Here is a 21,123-nt window from a genome sequence, read left to right on the forward strand (position 1 = left end):
TATACAACCTCAAAAAACACGAGCACAAACTAAATGGTGGGAAGCGTTTCAAATGTGCAGAGAGATGCAAACTGGTGCATTAACTCTCAGTGGGATCAGCAGCGCTCGCAAACCTTTCACATTAGAGGAAATTATTTAAAAGCAGCAATATTAGTCAGTGGTGTGCCAGAGTTCTCTCAAATAAAATGCTAGAAATCAGATAGATGTGGTTTCTCAGAGTGTGCTCAGCTACAGTACAGCTAAAAACGTGTATGTTTGTATTTGTTATGAATCCGTGTTGTGTTTTTACTGAAGCAAATACCCACTGAATAGTTCAGACCTCGTCTTCTTGCCACGTTTTTCTGTGTCGTGCAGATATCCACAAAACACGGTCCCATAATTCAGATCTAACCGATACGCAAACAATAAAGAGCCACAACAGAGCGGGCTATTTGTCTTTGGCAGCACGGCAACGTGTGGGGGAAGGGGAACAACTTCCCCTCAACCCTACGGTTAATCCCATCAGCCAATATATAACCACTCATTATAAATCAGGCATCCATTTTTCCTGCTCCCATCCCTCCTTGTTTGTTTACAAGCGAGCGAGGGGGAGGCAGAAAGGGCATCATGCTAGTGAGTAAATGTCACAGTGTGAAGAGTGGTGCGGGGAACCCAGGTATGAAATTGGATGCTGTGTTCTTTAATTTAATCCCCAGAATAAACAGAGATGCGTGATTGGATCGACGGTTAGCGTTGTCGTCAGGAGCTCGTCAATATGCCGAGAGCCACCAGCACATCCTCGCTGCTCCGCAACACAAAGCAACACAAAGCGACACAAACCGAACCGTGGAGAGGAAGAGGCGCAAAGCTTTCCTCCTCACACAGTTTCTCTGGCACGTTTTCACTCGACTGTAATCTTCCTTTGAGTCTTTCCCTCAACCCCCCTATCCTTTCTATTTTTACTGTAATCCCTCTCCTCTCTTCTTTGTCATGACCCTCAAGGCTGAACGCAGCTCCCACTTTACTCTTTATTCTTTCCTCTTAACCATATTTGATGCACTCTTTCTTACATTTCCCCCTTTGTCATTTTAAAAGCGGTGTCTTTAGAGCCTATTAAAAGTTTATTTTGCTCCAGGCAATTATAAAGAGAAAACCGGGCTATTTACTGCACTTTCAGCAATTCTGACTTCTTGTAAGATGGTTACAATAAGAGCAATTAACTAGAAAATTTAAAATAAATAAATATTTTTTGATTTTTAAGGATAATATTAGCATTATTTTTATGTTAAAATAGTGTAACCCTTTAACTCTCTGATTTCTGATGGGTTAAATATCATTTGAATGTGACCGGAGCTTTTTTCTGATATAGGTATTACCTTCTGTTTCCCCTTGACGAGATAACTTCTTGTCAAATATTAAATCTCCTGGATGATTGTGAAATAAAGGAGGGCAAAGTGATGAGAGCAGGTCAAGTTCTAGTTTAGCAGGACTGATTAATACATGTGCTTCATCTCATTAGAGCCAAATTTTATAGAAATGCATGAACTCTGTGCCACAGAGGAGCAGTTGTCCCTATATCCTGTATTCTCAGCACCTCTAAGCATTAATGATATGAGTTAAGAGTTTAAATGCAAAGGCTAATTGAAGCTCAATTCTATTCATTAATGATAACTTGACCTTGTAGGAGAAGTCAAGCCTTCATGCAAAAATATGTGGTTAACTCAATTTGCAGAATCCTAATAATATGAATTTATGAATATGTTATGTTTAATTTGCTCATTATAAACTTCATCAATATATTGATTTTCAAGCTCGCGAATGGGATCATCTGTGACCCAAGTGGATTTGGTCTTTGCATAGTTTAGTATTTATTATTTCACTTTTATATGTGTAAATATGTGCTTCCTACTCTCAGCAAGAATAATTCTCTAAGAAGGAAAAAATAAAATTATAATGAGGATGTCTTCACTGCCATCTTGAGCTTCTGAGCTAATTTGTAGCCAGAATCTGGGCAGCAATTATCATGGTGTGGAGCTGCAGTATCAAAGTCCCGCCTGTACATGGGTTCTACCAATCATGACTCAGTCTCAGCTGTCAGTCATGACTTTCACTCTGTTGTAATAGCATCAAATAACTGATCAAAACCAGACTCATCAGAAACATGAGCACTTGAAGATACATCAGTGATATAACGACAACCTAAAATCAAAGAAACTCGTATTCAACCTGAACTATTAGTTTTTACTCTGGCCCGTGTCCCATCCATTAATATGGAGGAGGTTGGTTTTGTGACTCTTCCTGCAGCCAGCCACCAGGGAGTGGACATTGAGCTGAAACTCACAATACATGCAAATTTCTCTTTAGGTTACCACGTTTTCACTTCTTCCAGAGCTGCAGAACTTACCGGCGTTATGCTGTATCTTCTGCTTCTTACTTTTTTTTTGTTTTTCTTTCAACCTGTCATCTCTGTACCCGCATTAATTCCTACTCTCTCTTTTGTTTACTCCTTTTTTTGTTTGCCTCTACTAAAAAAAGCGTTTTCTGTCAGCGTGATCAAGAGCGGTGGCTTTTGGCCCTCATGCATCATGTGGAGGCAGGTGACGGGCAGCGAGGTGTGACAGGGTGAGGAGAGGCTCTCTTTATAGCTCGGAGCAAAGGAAGAGGTGATGATGTCGAGAGCTTTTAATGAATTCAGGCTTTTGAAAAAGACCTAACTCACATATGTAGATATGAGCAGATTTAAAATGAGTGTGGGAAAATGATGCAAAGGCGTTTTGGGACACTAGTTCAACCGTAAGACTTGCAAACCTAAGCCCTCAGTGCAGTGAATCATTTTCAATGTTTGGCTCCCAGAGCTGTCGTGACCTACTTTTATGGTGGAGAGCATTAACTAGAAGTATCAGTGGTGATGGTTCTGTTTCCCCAGCTTATCTCAGAGCACGACTACATGACGCCCTCAGCCTTGCATTTAAATGATGTTTAACACAAACCAGGCATTATTCTTAAAAGGTTATTTATGGTACATAAAAGTACTACACATCTACGATTCTCCACCAGAAGATGCTAATCCTGAATTTAAAACCTCTCCTCCAGGCCAGCAAATTAATTTAAGCAGTGCCAGTCTTGAAAAGAGTTCAGTATAATTGAATACTCTGCTTTCGTTTAATTAGACTGTTATTGCCACTTGGTGATGTGTTTCTGTCCATTTCCTCTTCACTGAATATACGATTCACCACCATGTAACTGGAAGTGAATCAGGCCGGACAAATTGTTTATGGTTTTAATCTTTTGTCATCACAGAGCTATAAGTGAGGCTGTTTTTCTCTAATCTGAACGGAAAGCCGATTCAGTAAAAACTCCATTGTGAAGAAGGAGGGTTTATCGCTTTTGGTCAGTCTCCAGGATGCATTACTCTTCTTTCTCCTTTGTTACCAGTCTGGGAAACAGCTCCAGAATGGGTCTCTCACGTCAACTCTGTCAACCAATTTCGAGCCGTTGAAAACTTGAAAGGTTTCTCTGTGCCCTTTTGGCTGCGACGAGATGTGAGAGGGAGATGAATTCTCCTCATGTGCTAACCTCGCATAAAGTAGTAGCATGAATATTTCAGAATAGGTGACACAAAACAGCTCCTCAACAAGACACACAAATCAAATCCCTCCTTTTGTTGTGTCAATGCTCTTCAGAGAAACAAGGTGACAGGCTAAACAAGGTCCCTCTTTCAGTGATGTGAGTGACCATGGACACCACGTTGGCTTTGTGCTTCTAAAATCTCTGAAATGATGCAACGTTGGATAATAATTTGAGAGATGTTTTCAGAATGAACAAGTAGAGGACATACTGTTTCTCTACCAGGGCCCAACAACCCCACACATGATTAAATACAGAAGAAAAAAGGGAAGTGGTTTGATACCCTAAATTATTTATATGTCATAAAACATAGGCAATGAAAGTAAAATAAACTCAACAGAAATGTAACAATACTATTTGAGATTGGGATTTGTTCAGAATGCCTGTTCGGTTCTGGTTGGTCTTGATAACTTTTCTCTTCTATTATGTCCGAGGCCCCTTCCTTACCACATGTTTGGCAGGAATCGCTTCGGTAGTTTTTGGTGAAATAAACTGATTATCTTTCTTTCGAGGAATTAAATGAGAAGATTAGTTCATTTCTGTAAATACGAAGGTAGAACCAATTAGCTTATGTTAGCATAGAGACTGGAAAGCTCATTAAAGCTGTTTTCAGACATGAACTCCTTAAAGTGTCCAAACAGGAAAAGTTCTGGAGCACCTGACTCTATAATTTGTCTCTGACTTCAGAAGGTCTCAGAAAAGGCTACAACAGAAAATGTGCGCTCGCTTCTTATTAGAGCTCTTGCTTGCTGTATCACTTTCTGCAGTTTCTCTGGAGCGAGAAGCCGCCGCGGCCCCTGAGCCTAAACGCAGGATTAAAGAGATGCTCATCCCTCTGTGAACGTCATTACTCTCGTGCCTACACATGTGGGTCAGTAACTGAAGTGCACGGCACATTGAATGCCAAGCCAAAACCACAGTCCGACAGATGCTCGGGACCAGGCTTGTGTTTGTAATTAAAAAAATAGAGAGAACATTACACCGGGTGTCACAGCTGCCCCTCCCTCCCTCCAGAGGTTTTTCATCTACAATAGCAGTCTGGGTGGCTGTGAAGGGGATTGGCCACAGGCGGCAATTCACATTTTGCTCTCTTCCCCTCTGCCACAAGCGAGACTGCCTTAATCTTATGATTATATAACCCGTTTTTTATTTTGTGCCATCCCCCACTTTGCCCTCATTTCCCCCCCCTTTCCTTTTCCCGCTTTATCCTGAGAGGTGCAATTAAAGAGCATCAGGTCACTGGTTTTTTGCTGAGAGCTGTCCTGGAATGCAAAGTGAGCCACTTCCAGCAGTTCAGGCTGAACCTCTCACCTCTTCTCTCATCGTGTGTCCGGGGACCCTTTTAAACCAGTAGCGTTTATTAGAAAATCCCGAGGGCTCTTCAGATAATGTAAAGCTCTGCCATGGGCTCTTACATGGCGGGGAACAGGGGAGGAGGGGGAGGGGGGGCTTGAAAACTTGATTTAGCCTGGATCAATGGCCTAAATGATGAAGCCCTGTATATTTATTATTTAGTCATCTCTGGCTTTTCTTTCACACGGCAGCTGGTACTTGAGGGTTCTTGGAGAAACTGATGAGGGATTTTCACCAGTTTCCACTGTCATCATTATTATTATTATCATCTCGTACAGCAAAGACAGCTTCTGAAGATATCTGCTGAGGCAGCACGTACACAAAGACAAAAACACTCCTTACAGGGAACTCACAACAAACTCATGCATGTACACAAACACAGGACTAAGTGAGACTCAACCTTGAGAGCCCCTTTCATTGGCAACTCCTCCTCCTCGTATTATCTAAAGAACAGTTTTATTAAAAGCATTCAGCTGGCAAACACTTCCGCTAACAATTGCCTGCTCTCTTCTCCGCCCACATATTAGACAGAGCGGAAAGCGTTTTTCCCCTCATTCGCAATTACCTCACAGCGGGCCCCCCCGCGCCTGGTCTTGAACGCAGCACTGAGGATGTTGCAGGGAGCTGGAGAGGGAACGGTAACGTCCTTCATCATTGGGGTTAAACGAAGGGCTACTCACACGGTGCCTATCACCTCCTGTCACATTAGAGACGCAGAGTGAAGGGTTGTCACCATCCAACACCCACTCTCGCATTTCATCCCCGTCCATTTACTGTATCCCATGGGCTCCATCATTGCTAGAACTCATCTGTCTCCATAGAGACTGGTGGGAGACAAATCAGGATCTGACCTGTCCCCCTTTCCGGATAGCACATCGCGACCCAAGTCGATTTGTTCTGGAGCCAATCAGGCCACATATCAGCATAGGAGTTTTTTTTTTATCATTCTATCAATACACAGCACCAGTGGACAATGGGAGATGCTTTACTCAAACTGCATTATCAGTAAGATGGGACTGAAACTGGATATATTACAGAATCATAAAGATTAGATAATACATTTAGATAAATAAAAACATATCTTAGCTTCAGTAAAGATAATATGAAACATTAAAGCATTTATTACTCTCGTTGTAAAATATCTGCAGATGCTATTGGCCTGAGTCTTTCATGGTCTGGGTTGTGGTGCATGTCTTGTTTATTGAACAGTGTAAGTGGAGTTTGCTCTTTCAAATCTACTGTGATATATATATATTTTTTTATTTGCCTTTATTTAACCAGGTCGGTCCCGTTGAGATACAATGACCTCTTTTCCAAGGGAAGCCTGGCCAAGACAGCAGCATACAAAAAATGTCAACATATATTCTCAGATATTGAGGGGGTACATTGTTAAATTCTTAAGAAGCAAACATATTAATCCAAAGTCATACATATATCCATATGCTGCATCTTATTTAAATGCATTTCTTATTAAAGTTAAATTAGAATTCTCACCAACTATTTAAAAAATATGTTGTTTTTTAGATTTTCAAAAAAAGAATGAAACTGAGTTTTGAGATTCTTCCCAAAGATTGCCGAGGCTGAGCCTTGGAGTTTGTTCATTGAACATAGCAACTGTTCAAAGTTAAATATAAATACAATCAAAGGTTATTGGTCATAAGAGAATGAATGTCCCCTTTGAGAAGAGCCTGTTATTGGGTAAAGTTATTCTCCCCACATGTGTACTGGCTAATGTTGGAGCTGGTTCCCACCAGATGTTTCTTCTCATTTCCACCCGGGCTGAGTCATCGGCTGCTGCCGCACACTCAATACTATTCATCCAGTTTTATAGATATATAAGTTATAAATGTCTGCCTCCTGCACTTTATTAATCTATAGTCTTGTCTTTCTTGTTATATGACACTATGTTTCTATTAAGACATAGGATAAAGCTCCAGGCTGCTAAGGGCCTGTGTGGCCTTATCCTTGGAAGGCACATTATGAACTATTGATTGCGCCCACGCACAAAGATATTGCAGAAGTCACCTGTAATAACTTACCAGCACCATTACTGTCAGTCAACATCAAACCTTTATGCCCAGTGGAGAAAACGTATGTATAGTTTTTATTCAATCTTTTATGAAATCAGTCAAAATATACAGTGCATATAGTGCACTTGAGAAAAATGAAATGATCTTGACTTGTGCCAAAAAGGAGGTCGAGAGCATCTGGAAGAGATGCACTGGAGAACCAGTGAATATGATAATTCACATCGTAAATAATGAGTCATTCCATTGATTTCACAGATCAGAATAAAACACCTTAAAATATTCCTCCAATGATCTCAGTAAAATTCAGATATCACAGTAAGAAGGGAAATAAATCACTTGAGGCACTTGACAGCGAGCCTCTGATAACTCACTCTGGGTGGGGGGGTGGGGGGGGTGGGGGGGGGGGGGGGGATGGGGGGGATGGGCGGGATGGGCGGGATGGGCGAACCTGCTGTCGGAGCAGGTTTTGGTCCTGGCTGCACGGAATGACGGTCCTGTGCCGCATTGTCTCTGCGTCTGCTGGCACCGCCGCAACCGCAACCCTGGAGATTACAGCCCACCCGAACTGGACTCAGAGGCATCAGGCTTAGTCAGTGATGTCGCAGTGCTGAGATCACAAGAGTTGTTTTATGGTAATCATATTCTACGGCATCGAGGAAAGATACAAGAGAAAAAAGCGGAGTTTAGAAAAGCAAGTCAAGGAGGCAGAGCTCATGACCTCGACCAACTTGGGATGTTTCATAGCTCTTATGTATCTTAGGTGTTAACATGATTTCCTGCTTTATCCTCTCAAACCAAACTGTCACCATCATATCATACCAGAAGACAGGTGGATCTCAGAGTGGAAGCCATTTTTTTTTTATTATCCTCGCCACCAAATTTCTGCTCTTCCCTCCTCGGATTAGAACAAGTGTCCCTCAGCGGGCATGAACACATCATCAAGCCTCTGCACAGGGATTATAACCAGAATGATGAAAAAGACTGGTTACAAAATGTATGATGAAGCAGGAGGATTATCAGGGATTTCACTCTATTCTACTGTAATGATTCAATGGATACAAGGGCCAAGGTCAAACATACCGCCTCCACCCTTCCGTTGTGTTGCTCCACTGCGTTCCTCAGTGTCCCCTCAGTGTTTATGTAATCTGTGCTCACTGATCAGTCTGCGGCGGCGACGTGGAGCCGGAGTCACTCTGCCGATGACGTCTCTGCAGCGGGAGACATGTCGCTTGGTGTGTAGTAATCAGAGTTTGGCAGTTTTAATCACAAGCGTTCCCTGCCAAGCTTTTAAGCTCATGGAAGCAGATTTTGTTTCATTCACTTGTTTTGGGGACTATTTATACCCAATACTTGTTTTTTTTTAGCTCTTCCTTATTACAGCCTGTCAACACTCTCAGCCTTAATATTTCACTAAGCCGAAGAGTCTCACACTAACTCCTCCTCTAAGTGCTGAGGCAAACACTCGTCTTTTCATTCATAATTCTCGTTCCACTGTGACTCATCAGACTCCCAGGCCTCTCTGTGACAATCCACGGCTTGAACTCGGCCTCAGACCCCCTGTCTTTGTCTCCATGCTCATTGCCTTACGTGTTGCATGAAAACAGACGGTCCTGTTTACATTTCAGAGTATTTTCTTTTTGGATCCCTGACAGACAATAGCTATTGTCTTGCTCCTTCACACACCGGCATCCCACAGAGCAGAGATCATTTTGTTCCTGCAGTGAACATCATGGCTCGAGCCATTTGGCTCTGGGTGCGGAGCAAAGACCTAACAGCTGCACAGGTTGACCTCTGCTGCCTGCTGTGTCTTTAAAGCTCCTGCACACATGCACTTTTACCTTCACACTTTTTGTGTGCATGCTGTTTTATCTAAGCCTTCAGAGAAGAAAACAATCTCCTGTTTCATCAGCATGAAGGTGGGGCTCAGGGTCTCCACGCTGCCTCTGGTGGTGGTTAGGAGAGAGGGAGGTGGGGACGAAATGAATAAGTCAAATTGCATGAAATAAATTTCATCTGTTGTGGTTTCCTGCCGCGAGGGTTTAGAAAATCAAGCACGTACAGTCTGGGCCAACCTTCAGAGTCGGCGTTGGGTTTGTGAATGGGGCTGACAGCCTCGGAAAACTGAAGAGGATGACACTGGAAAATAACAGGAGGAAGGGCAGACCAGTGAAATGGAAATTGATATTGAGTGAAGTGGACAAGCGTTTGAACTTGTCTAAATCAAATTCCTCCAGGAAATATTCTTCGAATGTTTGCATCCGCGCGGTAATTGAGTGTGAAATTGCTGCAGTACCTTTCAAAATGCACTACCTTTCAAGTGGTCTCTAAATGGATTTTATTTTCCGATTGATTAAAAATGTGGCATAGTTCACGTCTTTCACTTAATTAAAATCTTCATTTTTTAATGTTCCTGCAGTTTCGTTTAACCACGAATGCCAGAAGCTATGATTATTGCTCTGCTGCCTGATATAACCTGACAAAGTTGAACTGTCCTCTAGACGATTTGTTAACTTGATGAACAAAATACCACATTCATATGAACAAAAAGCGAACACACACACACACAAACACACACTCACACACCTCGCTAACCCAAGGTTCCAGGTTCCTCCCCCTTCCTTTAAATGCCCGCGCGGCTGCACAAATGATGCGGAGCGGCTGCTCTTTTAAGATGGCTGGTTTAATTTCTCCAGCTGAAGGGTGCTCTTTGTCAACAGGTTATTATAGCTCTCCTAAATTGGCTGGGCTGCGCATCTTTCAGTGCACAACTAGTGAGCCATAAAGCTCCATTCAAATGAGATAAAGTCTGGTAGGCAGGGTGGGAACCGCTGCCTTGTCTTATCCTCGGTGGAAATCTGAGATTAAACTTGCAAGGTAGATCTCTATCAAGGTTACACGTGGAGCCGGAGACAGAGCATTTAATACATTCTTAAACCTTGCTCACCCATCCTGTAAAAAGGTTTGTATTAAATTCTGGGGATATTCTTTACTCGTTTGTTTACTTTCTGGATTTAAGTTGACCTCACGGCCGGCTGCGTTTTGTTGCTGCGGTGCCACGGCTGGGTGTCTTTATCAACTGCCTAATCAGAGCCACTAGCTTTAGCTGTCGTGTCCAATCAGTTTTTGTGGGTTGACGGAGCATCAGATGTATGATCCCCCTCATAGTGTGTTGGCGTGTGTCTGTTGATCAATGAGAGGGGCTTCTGGGAGATGGAAGAGGCGAGCGGTTCAATAACACTGTGTGCGGTGTGTAATCTCATCTGAGAGGCTGTCATATCGGACAGGGCTGCCGCACTGACACGCCGCACACTCCCAGAGCGGCAAATTAGATTCCTGCAATTAGATTGACGGGTGTACCGCTCAAAGTCTGGAGCCCCTCTAATCATCTCTGGACACTCTGCGTTTCGCATTTGTTTCTGATTAGATTTAATGTGTGTAAAGGTGTGTGGATCGGCTGCTTAGTTTCTGACACTCTAGTAGTTTATTGATATTCCTTGTTGAAAGCAAATCTCAAATATCATTAGATTATGAATGTCATCTCATTAGCCATTTTGCATCCAAAAATAGCTGCACTAAACATTACAAAGATGCATAGTACACACTCTTCTATCAAATCAACACATTGAATCTGCTCCCACACGTTCTTCTTTTCGTCCACAATTTCATTGGTTGAGGATTTTTTGTGTGTTTAAGACTATATAACAAACAGACAGAAAATGCAATTAATTCAGCAAACTAGGAATACACACTTAACTTAAAAATAGATAGATTTTTAATTTATAGCCAAGTGACCAATACCTGAAAAAATTATAATTTGCCAATTATATTTTTAGCTGGTCTGAACAGCAGATTAAACCCTATTAATGAGGATGTCATGACCTCTAAGCAGCTTTATTTGAAAATTGGCTATATTCTAATGTTAAAGAGTAAGAGCAAAGAGATAAAGGGAAGAAAATATATCATACTAGACAAAAAAACAATGATGTCATGAAAATGCTAGCTGTAATAAGTCATCGAGCAACATTTAGCGATGTTTCAACCAGGATTGAGCTCTTTTACCTACAGTTCACCCAAACCCCGACTGCATCCTTGGTTTGACCTGGTGTTGTTTTGCAGATCATGAGACTTCCCTTTAAAAAAGCACAATCAATCTGACAGTGGTTCAGACGTCGATGTGAGTCTGATAACGTTTTCCTCTGACATGTATTCTTCAGCTGTCCGGAGCAACCTACAGAGACCAAACACTGATAAGATAAATGATTCCAACTGAGGCCTCTGGCTCAGTCTCCTCTTCTCCCCCCCCGTCAGACCTCATAATGGAAGACATTCATTTTGACTGTGGCTCTAATCTGCCTTGATCTATCAATTCTCTCCCCCCTTCCTTTGTCTTGCCAATGTGCGATGACACTGAAAGGCACAAAGCACCATTAGATGTGAGTCCTTTGGTTGGGGGAGTTCAACTGTGTGATTACCGTAATGGTGAAAATGGAGGGAGAGAGTGGTAGGGAGAGAGGGATGTGTGGGGGCGGGATAGGATGAGTTCCAATCAGAAATAGTTACCTATAATTTTGTCCATGTGGCCCGTTCTGGGAACAAACCAGTTGTGCAGTGTGATATATATGTTTGGGTAGATTATGTACTCACATGCTAAGCAGGAGATTCATCTGCACAGCACTGGTATCCATGGTAGCACAGCAGTCTTATACATCCATTTTTGTTTTCAAGCATTCAGTTCTGACTCTTCACAAAGTTATATTTTTCAAATGACAGTCCGCAATCCTATCATATTATAAATGACATCACTGATTTATTAAAGTCACAACTGACGAGTAGATGAAAATAGAATAGAACAGAGCAAAAGATTTAACTAGTGCTTTTCGGTTGATTCATCATATCATAACTGAAAGCTCCACAAAATTAACCAAATGAACGTTTTTGGTGAGATTGTGTCACAACTACTGTTTCCAAGGTCAGTAATTAAATCTCAACAATAAAGGAAAACCAATATGTCCTAAAAATAAAAAAATATAAAACCGCGATGAGTCACCAACGTAAAAAGTCAAGTAGGATGAATTTGGGTAATCTGGGACACCTGAGCTTCAGTCTGTTCATTTCCTATTCTAACAAAATCTAATCAACAGGAATTTGACTATTAGTTAATGTGACTGAAATCTCATGACGTCATGTGCGGGATGTCACAGAAGTGGGCGGGGCAAATGTCAATCAGAAGCTTCCCCCTTGAAATTTAAATCTGTCATAAATTAGACAATGTTCCTAATTGGTATCAAATTATATTTGCAATGCATTCAATCAACACAACATGCATCAAGTTGTTGAAAATGTATTTGATTTGTCCCACTTTAACAAATCTGATTTATGATCTGGGACATTCATGTATAAATGTAATTATTCACTGGCACAGCTCAAGGAGAGTAGGACTTCATAACCTCCCGGGACACAAGTCACTGGTCCAGCAGTTCTCTGGTGAGGTTTCTCTTCACTGAGAGCTGGGGCTGTTTTCTGAGTCGTCCCACCTCCCTTCTTTATCTCCCACTGCTCTCATCAGGACAGGGGTGCTACATCAATGTCTCATACACAGAACAGCTATGCATTCTCCGTGAAGCGGGGTCAGCTTTCCGTAGCCTCATGATCTAAACAATGCGTCCCAGTAAACAGACTTCTTCTAACCGTGGCAGTCGTGTCATCCAAACTCTCTTGAAACACAGCTCGTGTTCTTGTTTGCAGAAACGTTTCGGGGCCGGGCGCTGAGTGATCTGTTTGCGTCGAGAGCTATCAGAATCCGTTGCACTCTTCCTTCCTCCATTCAGTGTGCAGTATCACTCGAGAGTCGATCTTCTCATAACTTGACTTGAAGATGTGAAATACGTTACAGGCTCAAATAGTCCAGTGCAAAGAGAACAAAGTCAAGTCTTTATAGAAAAGAATCAACATCTAATGAGCCCCGTGTATACCCCCGTGTTCTGTGAAGTAGCTGGAAGTCAGTGATAGTCAGTGGGATTAGTTTCCTGCACTTACATCTTGTAGTAAGGACATGATGGGATCTGTAAGTAAGGATCTTATATCTGTAGCTGCAGAAGGTCTTCCTGCAAGTTCCCTCTGACTGGAGATAGTCTCAGTGTTTACTGGCTTATCTATTCAAGATGTTTGGGCCCCGCGGTCTGAACAAACTTCAGGGTTTGTTTGGATGCCTGCAAAAGAGAAGAAGCTGTAGGTCTGTATTGACAAATCAGGGTGGAGACATGAGCAAGAAAGCCTCCATTACTGCGATGGCATGTCACGTGTAAGCCTGTGAAATAAGACGGTTGATTTATAAAGGAAGTTGAAACTGTGAAATAGAGGCTATAATTGCTTAAAAACCTAAGTATAAAGACAGCCAGTCATCTTTTAACCTGGCAATCGTTACCTACACTCTCTGGCTCGTCTTATTAGCAGCTGCTCTGACAGTCGGTTTTTAAACCTGCGGGAACATTGGAAACAAAAATCTATGAGCCCTCTCACATCAACTCTCTTTCACTGTAATGCAAACTCTATTTTATCCTCTCATTTTTATTCTACAGCAGAGGTACTAATGAAAGATAATCTGCCTCAAGTGATCTGCTGTATCACTTCCTAAATTGGATATGTCAACATTTGTAATAAATAGTTTTATTAAATAATATTCACATTGCAGTGCAAGAAATTATGGCTTGAAATGTGTTGCTTTAAGCTGATAAGTTAGCAGCAGGTTGACTAACCACACCACACTGTGGAGGTCAAATAACAACATTATTCTTTTCTGTGTCGTCAAAACTAAATTAGTTTTGTGACTGAATACCGCTCACATTTACATACACTCCCATCATATATCAAATTGGGGTGATTCTCTTCTCAGTTTAAAAATAAATTACATAGTTTAGATGTTCATATACACAAACAAAACCCCGCTATTAACACTGGTTAAGTTTCTGTCAGGTTCAGGCACAAAGACAACCTGACTAGTCATGATAAAAACTAACTTTATACAATCACTACTTTGTTCAGGATACGAAAACATGTGGTTTGTGTTTTAAGTACAACTTTGTTCAGGTTGTGGGGCAGAATGTTAATTATAATAACCACTGGGTTAGAATTGAGAAATCACTGTAGGCATGGTTAAAAGACTTTGGCTCATGTTTTGTTTGGTTCTCTGATCCTTTGCAGACTGACTCGAGTGTCTGTAACAGCTTGACTCTGCTTACTTGTCCGCTTCCAACAGACAGGAGTCATTAACAAAAACATATGTCGTTATGCACAATTTGCCGAGATGAATTTGAAGTTGTTGTTCTTGTGACGACAGTCTCTGATTGTCGGCTGTAACGAGCCCAAACTTCTTTCTCCGTCAGTGGAAATGCGATCGATTTAACATTGGCCGTGCTGCAGAAAAATAACTTTAACAAAATTTTGCATGATTTTAAATGTTAAGTATCATTAGTTTGTTAACATCGAGTTGATCCTTTCTGTTCACCCACAATTGATATTTCTTGACTTATGTGATTTCTGCTCTTCAAGGTGACTTACACATTGTACTGGTGATCTTTTCAGAAAAGTCCTCCTTGATTGACGGACCTGACATTTCTCACTCTCCATTTATTTTCTACCTTTTGTCATGTTCAGCTCAGTAAACCTATAATCCTGCTTCCTCACAGCCTCCTTCTCTTTCCTCCCACAATTGCTCCATTGGCGCCGTCCATCCACTCACCTGCAGTCCGCTCACCTACCGAGTCATCTCCCCAGCGCTCTTCATCTGCACTGCTAACTGTGTGAGCCGAATAGCAAACAGCTAGATATCATTAACATCACACAGGCGAACCGGCTCACTAACCCTGTCTCTATGGTGCCAGGTAGCATTAGCGCTAACAAGATCGTCATTGCCCTGGCGATTGAAAATTGGACGCCGGCGCCCGCTGGTAACAGGGACAGTGTAATTAGTCTGAATCTCTGCGTCTGGATCAATTGGCTTCACTTTGATGACAGGGTGAACAGGAATAACCGGGCGACTTATTGACCACATCTTTAATATTTCATGCCTTTTTCTGTTTGTGCCATGACTCACGAGCTGAAATGAGAGGCATGCTACTCTCCTTTATCTCCAGTTTTCCTGTGGGTGTATTAAAGGACCCTCGCTCTGAAATCTGACCCTGCTCGTCTGGTTAACTACATTGAACTTCGTATAGTCGGTGGAATTTACAATGAACCTCGGATGGCATTTCAGGAATCCCATCATTAATTATGTATGCGCATCGTCCACTATACGCTGGTTAAATGAAATTACAGTAGAAATGTTGCCCTTGAACCAGCACCCCCCCGGGGGGACTTCATCAACTGGTAATTGTCGTGATTCATATAAATCAGATGTAGTGAGTATGGTTATGTTGAGAAGAAAAGGGAAACAGAATATGAGTCCAGTATTATCGTGCTGTGTTTCCCTTAGAATGCAGCAGCAGAGGTGAAGCCAGAGTATTGTTATTTTTTTTGTGCAGTGGCAAATTGGGCCGTGCTGGTAGTTTGTTCTGTCTATGTTCTGAATCCTGAGCAGCTTTTTAGAACCAAATGGATACAGGACATTTGTGCTCAGTAATGAGAAACTATTTCCATGTCTGGTACGTCAAGAAGTTTTCTAAACGTTATGGCTGTTGCTTTATCTCCCGTCATTATCGGGTGATTGCAAAGTTTACATGCTTTCGTAGGTGTGTGAATCGATTTGGATTTGAAGCGTCCAGCGAGCAACAAAATAAAACATTAGCTTCTAAAAAGATCTCATCATCCTCCGCCTTTCTGATAGTAAAAAAAAAAAAAAAAAACGGCAGTCGCCACCGTTTGGTGTGTGTAGGAGAAACTGTGTCAGGATACACAATCAGGCTGCAGTGAGTGATTGATCATGTGGACTCAGGCTGTCCTATGTACCCCCCCCGACCAACGCTGACTGGCCTGTGACGGCCATGATGAATGAACTTCCAACCGCCAATGTCCCACTAATGGCTTTCCGTGTTCTCTTCTCGCCAACACACATTTACCGATCAGCCACAACAATAAAACCACCATTGTTGTATTGTGAAGGTGAAGGTGAAGGTCCTAATTGTTCAAACCACAACATTACTAATCCGAGGTGTGGAATCCACAGGACCTTTCTTCTGGTATCAGGCCATCATCTTGCCTTGTTCCCCTATAGCCTCCTGCTGCAATGTCGCACAACCACCTGGTCGTCCGTGTGATTTAAATCTTGTTAAACTAGATGTTTTCTTTAAGGCTATTCTTAACTTCTTCCAGGGTGGATGATTTAAGGATTGATGCATCCTGTAGAGTTTCCAAAGCTGTGTCTTTCATTAATTGTGCCGATAGTAGCGGTTTGTCAAACCCAAAATTATGCCCAATGTTATATGTCACATCCCAGTAAAATCTGGGTCTTCCTATTCATTCTTGTTGGCTAAATTATTATCTGATGCATCCTTAGCCTATAAATACAGCTCGTTTATTGTTTTATTTAAAATTTTCAGCCTTACTGGCCATTAAGTGTGATACTAACTGCATTGAGGACATTATAATGCACACAAATGCAAATTGAGAAAGAGCCTGAGTTGTTGTGGATGTCAGTGTTTGCATGTTTATCAGTCTTTTAAAATACACAATTGAAAACACCTACTGCCCCTTTCTTCAAGTAATCCCCCACGGCGCATTCCATTTGTAGCAAAGGGCTGCAGAAATAAATAGGGTCTCAGAGCATGGAATCCAAAGGAGTGCTCCATGATGGATTGATCTGCTCCGTCTCTCCTCAGAATCAATCAATCATCTCAGGTTTGCTGCTGTTTTCAATAGGAATTTTCCACACTGGGCTGTTTGCTCGCAGCCGCAGAGAGTTACCTCTGGGCTTGGATAACCAGAGGGCATTAGATATTTGATTACACCCCTCCTCTCAGTTGTCACCATCGCTATTTGTGATAGAATCGAGATAAAGCTGCTCTGTAAGCAACCAAACAAAAAAGTCCCTTCTCATATATTTGAGTCTGAGTTACCTCGGTAAATATGCAGAGTTTCCTCCTCCTGTTAAGCAGGAAGTCTCCCTGACAAAATACACCAACATCCATCTGACGGTGCATATGTACCAGAACATGGCTAACAACCTCGGCAGATGGTACTGTAGAGTTATGTAGACTACATGTGTCTCGCTTCAGGCTGGCACTGCCCTCTCCCTGACTGCATGAGGGGAACGGCCAGCAGGCAAAACAGGGCCGATGAGTTGTCAGCGAGTGGGAATGTGTGTTTTTTTTATTTATATTGGATAGTTGAAGCCGTGGCCCGGTAACATCAACCAAATAAATAGTTGCACTGGAACGTAGCTTTATGAGTGATTTCCCAGCGGAGAAAGCCTTAAACCCTGTTTCCCTGCCTCAGACACTAGAGGCATTAGCATATGGTGGCAATGTTTCAGCCGAGCCGAGTCAGTGATCCTTACCCCATGTTCCCTTTGGTGTCTTTACTGATCTCATGGTAAGTTCAGCAACAAAAGCTGTACAGACAACACGGCACAAAGAGTCTATAATGATTTAAAATGAAAACCTAAGGATGAAACTGGCTATGAAATTTGATGTTGATGTTGTTGTTGATGTGTGGAAAAATAAATCACAGCAACACTGTACATCTGAATTATCCCCTGAGGGACTGAATAAGACACGGTTATTCTGATTCACATATATTGGTTCAGTCTACTGAATGTGTGCATGTGGTACATTTTCATTTATGACATAGAATCTGAAACATTTGCTGATGTTTGTTGTTGTCATATTTAAGTCTTGGAAATTATTGCCACTATTTTAATTTTAACATTTTATTGACCAAACCATATATTGATCAACTCTGCATTTTTTTCAGCCATTTGGGAACATTATAAATAGGCTATAAAGATTATTTGATGCACTTTTTCTGCTGATAAATCTACAATGTGATCCTATGAGCAGTTTGATTCACAGATATGATAAATATGCTTCTTTAGTTCTCATGTTTCCCCGATTGTGTGGCGACTGAAATGTACATTTTTCCTTTTGGTCCTCAAACTCCAGGGTGAAACATCTGGTTATGTTGCTGTTAAATGCTCCACTTTGGTCATCATCTAGTTGTTATCTTAGTCCGGATGTCATTAGGATGTTTGCAATCAGAATTTGGAGCTTTGTTTTGCTGAAAAAAAGCTTCCTGCTGTTTATGAACACAGAGTTGTGAGATGGCAAACAGTGACGTTATCAGGCTTTAATAAAAAATCAATAAGTTCATAGATTCTGAAATCATCCGCGCAGTTCAGGGAAACTACAGTTTATCATTCATAGTTTTAACAGGGGAAAAAATGTTAGTGATAGAATAATAGGCAACAGATCAGGATGCTTGTTTTAGTTCCTCATTTTGAGTTTTGTTGCCCAAAGGTCTGGTAATCATTAGCATGTTTGGTGCAACATCCACTCCAGATAAAAACCAAAGACTTTAAAGTGTCAGGTTGCTGCGTGGTTGCATCAGGTCGATCCATCGACTCCAGGCTACGTTGTTCTCTGGGATGAACGTGAGGATTTTTCATCACTTCTCTCGTTTAAACAAGTCAAGTTTCCACACTATTGCATTTTTCCCACACAATCTACAACGTGCGCCTGAAGGAGTTTGATTCAGCGTCTATTTAGTCACAGTTTCTTGTTATTAAACTTTTCAGCCATAATTCGCCCTTGAACTCTTTTTAACAGTAATTCATTAAGGACAGTGTGTTATTATTCCTTTGTGTCTATCTCTGTGAATTCCAGCAGCATTTGCATAATATTTGGTCATATATTTATGAAAATAGGCTGTGAAATCTCTCATAAGACCACCAGGATGGGATAAACACCCCACAGCACTTCCCATGAATTTTTTTGAAGAGAAAATGAATGGCTTCAAATGGGTCTGGCTTATGGAATAATGGATATATGACAAAGGCTACAGGCAACATCTGTGAGTGGTGGTGGGTGGGGAGGGGTATAATCAAAGTGGTGAGTCCATTACAGACTGAAAGCCCAAAGAAATATGGAGAGGTAATAAAGGGAATAATTTGAAATGAAATTATCCACAACATAATACAAATAAACTCATAAATGGCATATTTCTTGAGCAGGTTTATACTCGGATATAAAACAACATCAACAACTAGAATGGAACTCGGCTGAGTCCATACATCTACCGAGGCCCAGCAGTCCCCTTATAAAACCACATTTAAATTCACTAGACCTGGATCTTCATCCTGAATCCGATCCCTGATCCAGATCCACGCAAAAAATGTCAAGGGCTCTTCCCTTTCCACCACTTTCCGTGGCAATCTGTTTTGCATAATCGTGCTAACTTACAAATGGATTTAGTGAAAACATAATCTCCATGGGGAAGGTATTATCACAATATAATCAATAACAACAAAACAGGAGTCTGACGTAATGCCTCAACATTGTGCAAACACAGTGAGACGATTTAACACAATTGTTCTTACACAGATTGATCAATATTGATCAAAGTGTTCAGATTTGAAAATGCCAATCCTCACTCAGGAGCAATATTTTGTCTTTAAACTTTAAAGAGATAACATAATTTATCTTTTATCGTTATCGACTGTAATTGTATTTTTATCTTGACATCATTTTTGGCCATATAACCGAGCTCTGCTCCACCGTCATGTTGCTTGTTCTGTGTTTTGGTGGATCATCCTCTTCAGGCAGGTTAAAAGACAACAGAGCACCAGCCTCGCTCTGTTCTGGGCTCTCTATCATGATGAGAGTCAGAATTGCAGATGGAACCGTGACTCCACGTTCTTCACAAGCTCAAGCCTCTTTCGCTGATATTATAGGTCTCAGTGAGAGATGTTGGTTTTATCTGGGCGTTACAGAGCGGTTTATGTATCACCGTTCAACATCTCTACACTGATTATAGGAGCTCAGCATGTGAGGGACTTTTATGTTTGACTTTTTTTATCACAGACTTTTTTTTATCACAGATTCTATCAAGTTACCATTGCTAATCAGAACATAAAAGGTTTTGGGTTAAATCCGAGAGCTTATCTACCTTCCAAGAGCTCCACTTGCATAACAGCCCATTATTCACTGTACTATTTGATGTGAATGCAAATCGGGTTTCAGCACACTGAAAATCTTCCTCAAAGGAAACAGCATCTGAGCGACACGTGTTTGATGAGGCACTAACTGAACTGAACTGTGTTTTGCAGGTGGCCTGAGAGGAGCATCCATCATTGACTCACTGGACACACTGTATATAATGGGGTTGATGGAGGATTATAACGATGCCAAGGAGTGGGTGCGGAACAGCCTGGACCTGAACTCGGTAAGAAACTCCTTCTTCTCCACAATTCATTTTCATCATTTCCTGTTTAGTCTGCTCCTCACTTTGAAGTTAACTCGTGTAAGCACTGACCCACCGTCAGGCTCAGCCACACTCTTTCCACATTAACATGATGAAGTTGTCAGCAGTGACCTTGCATGCCGGATTGATTTTAAGCTTTTCTTTTGTGCTTGGACACAAACATTGTGTCCAATGGAGTTTAACCGGTTTCCAAAGCTCAGGACATTCCAGCAGGAATCAAAAGCTTCCTGTGTGGCCGGCGGACACGCCGCATCACCAACTGATGGGATCGTGTGGCTCTGTGAAAGGTCTCTGAGGGGCAGAAAATGTGATGGATGAAAGAAAGGCGGGAGAGGAGGGGTCAAAGGGATGTTTGAGATAGAAAAATTGAGGGGGAGAGAAAAGGCAAGAAGAGGCCACTGCCCTTTAGCTCGGCGAGTCAGTAACGATGGATTCCGCAGCAACTGAGGGTTTCCAGTTGTGATATCACTGAGGCAGAGAAATGACTGGTCTGTCTGTGGTCTGCTGCTAAGAGTCCAGAGCAGGCCTGTTTGTCTGCGGCTTGGTTAATGATAGAGGTCACTTCTGGGCCACTTCTCTGTCAAGATTTCCACCATGTGGAAAAATGGTGGTTCATGTATTGGTGTGTAATTGCATGACGTTTACAAACTCTGTCATTATGATTGTCAACCTCAGGCTTTAGATGCAAGGCAATAATTATGTCAAGGCAGTAATGAGGTCCTGT

At 41.8% G+C, this 21,123-nt stretch overlaps 1 protein-coding gene across 5 annotated transcripts in view; it reads left to right on the forward strand.

Moving 5' to 3' along the window:
- Positions 1-21,123, forward strand: part of LOC128450137 (mannosyl-oligosaccharide 1,2-alpha-mannosidase IC) — a 167,239-nt gene that overhangs the window by 81,071 nt on the left and 65,045 nt on the right. For all 5 annotated transcript variants that reach the window (XM_053433627.1, XM_053433626.1, XM_053433630.1 and 2 more), the window contains exon 3: positions 20,245-20,360. In XM_053433627.1, coding sequence (XP_053289602.1) covers positions 20,245-20,360 — 116 coding nt within the window. The remainder of the gene's footprint in view (positions 1-20,244; positions 20,361-21,123) is intronic.

Source organism: Pleuronectes platessa, chromosome 10, assembly GCF_947347685.1.
Source record: "Pleuronectes platessa chromosome 10, fPlePla1.1, whole genome shotgun sequence".
In the NCBI taxonomy this organism is placed as follows: Eukaryota; Metazoa; Chordata; class Actinopteri; order Pleuronectiformes; family Pleuronectidae; genus Pleuronectes; species Pleuronectes platessa.